Source organism: Buceros rhinoceros, unplaced genomic scaffold (genome assembly GCF_000710305.1).
Source record: "Buceros rhinoceros silvestris isolate BGI_N320 unplaced genomic scaffold, ASM71030v1 scaffold24836, whole genome shotgun sequence".
Classification (NCBI taxonomy): Eukaryota; Metazoa; Chordata; class Aves; order Bucerotiformes; family Bucerotidae; genus Buceros; species Buceros rhinoceros.
This window is the reverse complement of record NW_010416329.1, coordinates 5245-6698: the sequence shown is the minus strand read 5'-3', so window position 1 is coordinate 6698 and position 1454 is coordinate 5245. Positions and strand designations below refer to the sequence as shown.

The following is a 1454-nucleotide window of genomic DNA, read 5'->3' as shown; positions in this document are numbered from 1 at the left end:
GTGAGGCTTTGGGACATGGACGTAAGAGCATCGCTGCTGAGGGACTGCGTCCCTCTGACAGCAAGCGGCCGAGCGCTGCGTCAGCACCCTGCTCGACCTCATCCAGACCAAAGTCAACTACGTGGTGCAGGAGGCCATCGTCGTCATCAAGGACATCTTCCGCAAGTACCCCAACAAGTGCGTGGGGGCTGCTTGTGAGCCCCGGGCTTTGGGTCCTCGACAGGCTCTTCCTGCCCCTCGGTGCTTAGGGGGCCCCTGCAGAGACCCGGGCATGGGCTAGGGCCGGGCTGCTGCTCCCTCCTGGTGGGCTGGTGGGTGTGAAGCCACCTGCAGTGCGGGGGCTTTGGGTGTTCTGCAGTGAGGATTGTGATCAGCAGTCAGTGCTGCCCCAGCAGTTAAGCTGGGTGCAGGAAAACGTCCCCAGCGCTGGGAACAGCCCTGGCTCCACAATGGCAGTCCCAGATCCAGAGACCCAAACAGACAGGAGCTGCCAGAGATTTGAGGTCCTTCTTGTCAGCGTGAACCATCTCTGGCTCTTGATTCAGCGGTGCCGGTGCTGGAGCGAGGGCAGCAGGAGGAGAGGGGAGAGTTCCAGCTGATCCAGGACAGGCCACTGTGTGGTCAGGAAGTCATGTACTAATAGTGGTAATAAATAGTGAATTCAGCAGCAGGGCTGGTGAGCAGGGGAACGTGCTCTGGGTCCGGAGAGGGATGGACGTGGGCAGCGCTGGGGAGAGGGCAGCCCCAGGCAGGTGGCAGGAGCTTTTGCTGGCACCTTTGGCAATGCCCTGGTTCTGCCAGGGGCGATGGGACATGCGATGGGACACCCGCCGAGCTGGGAACGCGGGTTTCTGGCTTTTGGTGAACACGTCCTCTCCTTGGGAAGGTACGAGAGCGTGATCGCCACCCTCTGCGAGAACCTCGACTCCCTGGACGAGCCCGAGGCGCGGGCTGCCATGATCTGGATCGTGGGGGAGTACGCCGAGCGGATCGACAACGCTGACGAGCTGCTGGAGAGCTTCCTGGAGGGTTTCCATGACGAGAGCACCCAGGTACCGTGGGACGGGGGTGGTCTGGCCACCAGCAGGTTGAGGAGTGACTCTGTGACAAAGCTCGTGCTAATCTGAGTGTAACGTAACTTGCTCCTAGCAGGGGCATGAAGGAGTTTTCTTTGCAGGTGCTTAGGGTGGTGGTGTCCCACTGTGGCTTTGGGCGGAGATTGTGGCCCATGAAATGCCACCGTGGTGGTGTCCCAAGGGCCTTTTCCCCCTTAGTAGTTGGCCTTTCCTTTGTGACAGGACAGGATCAGCCCTTCAGAGCTGAAAAACGGTCAGGGGGCTGAAGTGAGCGGAGGGGCATGCCTGCCCCTTCTGCCGGGGCAGCTGAGGCCGGTGGTTTTGAATGCAGGAATTTTGGGGAGTTTCCATCAGTGGACACCTCCTGCCAACACACGC

At 60.5% G+C, this 1454-nt stretch overlaps 1 protein-coding gene across 1 annotated transcript in view; it reads left to right on the top strand.

The window, feature by feature from the left end:
* LOC104494875 (AP-1 complex subunit beta-1-like) overlaps window positions 1-1454 on the top strand; it is a gene marked incomplete at both ends in the record, with an annotated part of 9933 nt that overhangs the window by 3243 nt on the left and 5236 nt on the right. The window contains 2 exons of the mRNA XM_010137768.1: window positions 62-177; window positions 887-1052. Of these exons, the coding sequence (XP_010136070.1) occupies window positions 62-177; window positions 887-1052 (282 nt within the window). The remainder of the gene's footprint in view (window positions 1-61; window positions 178-886; window positions 1053-1454) is intronic.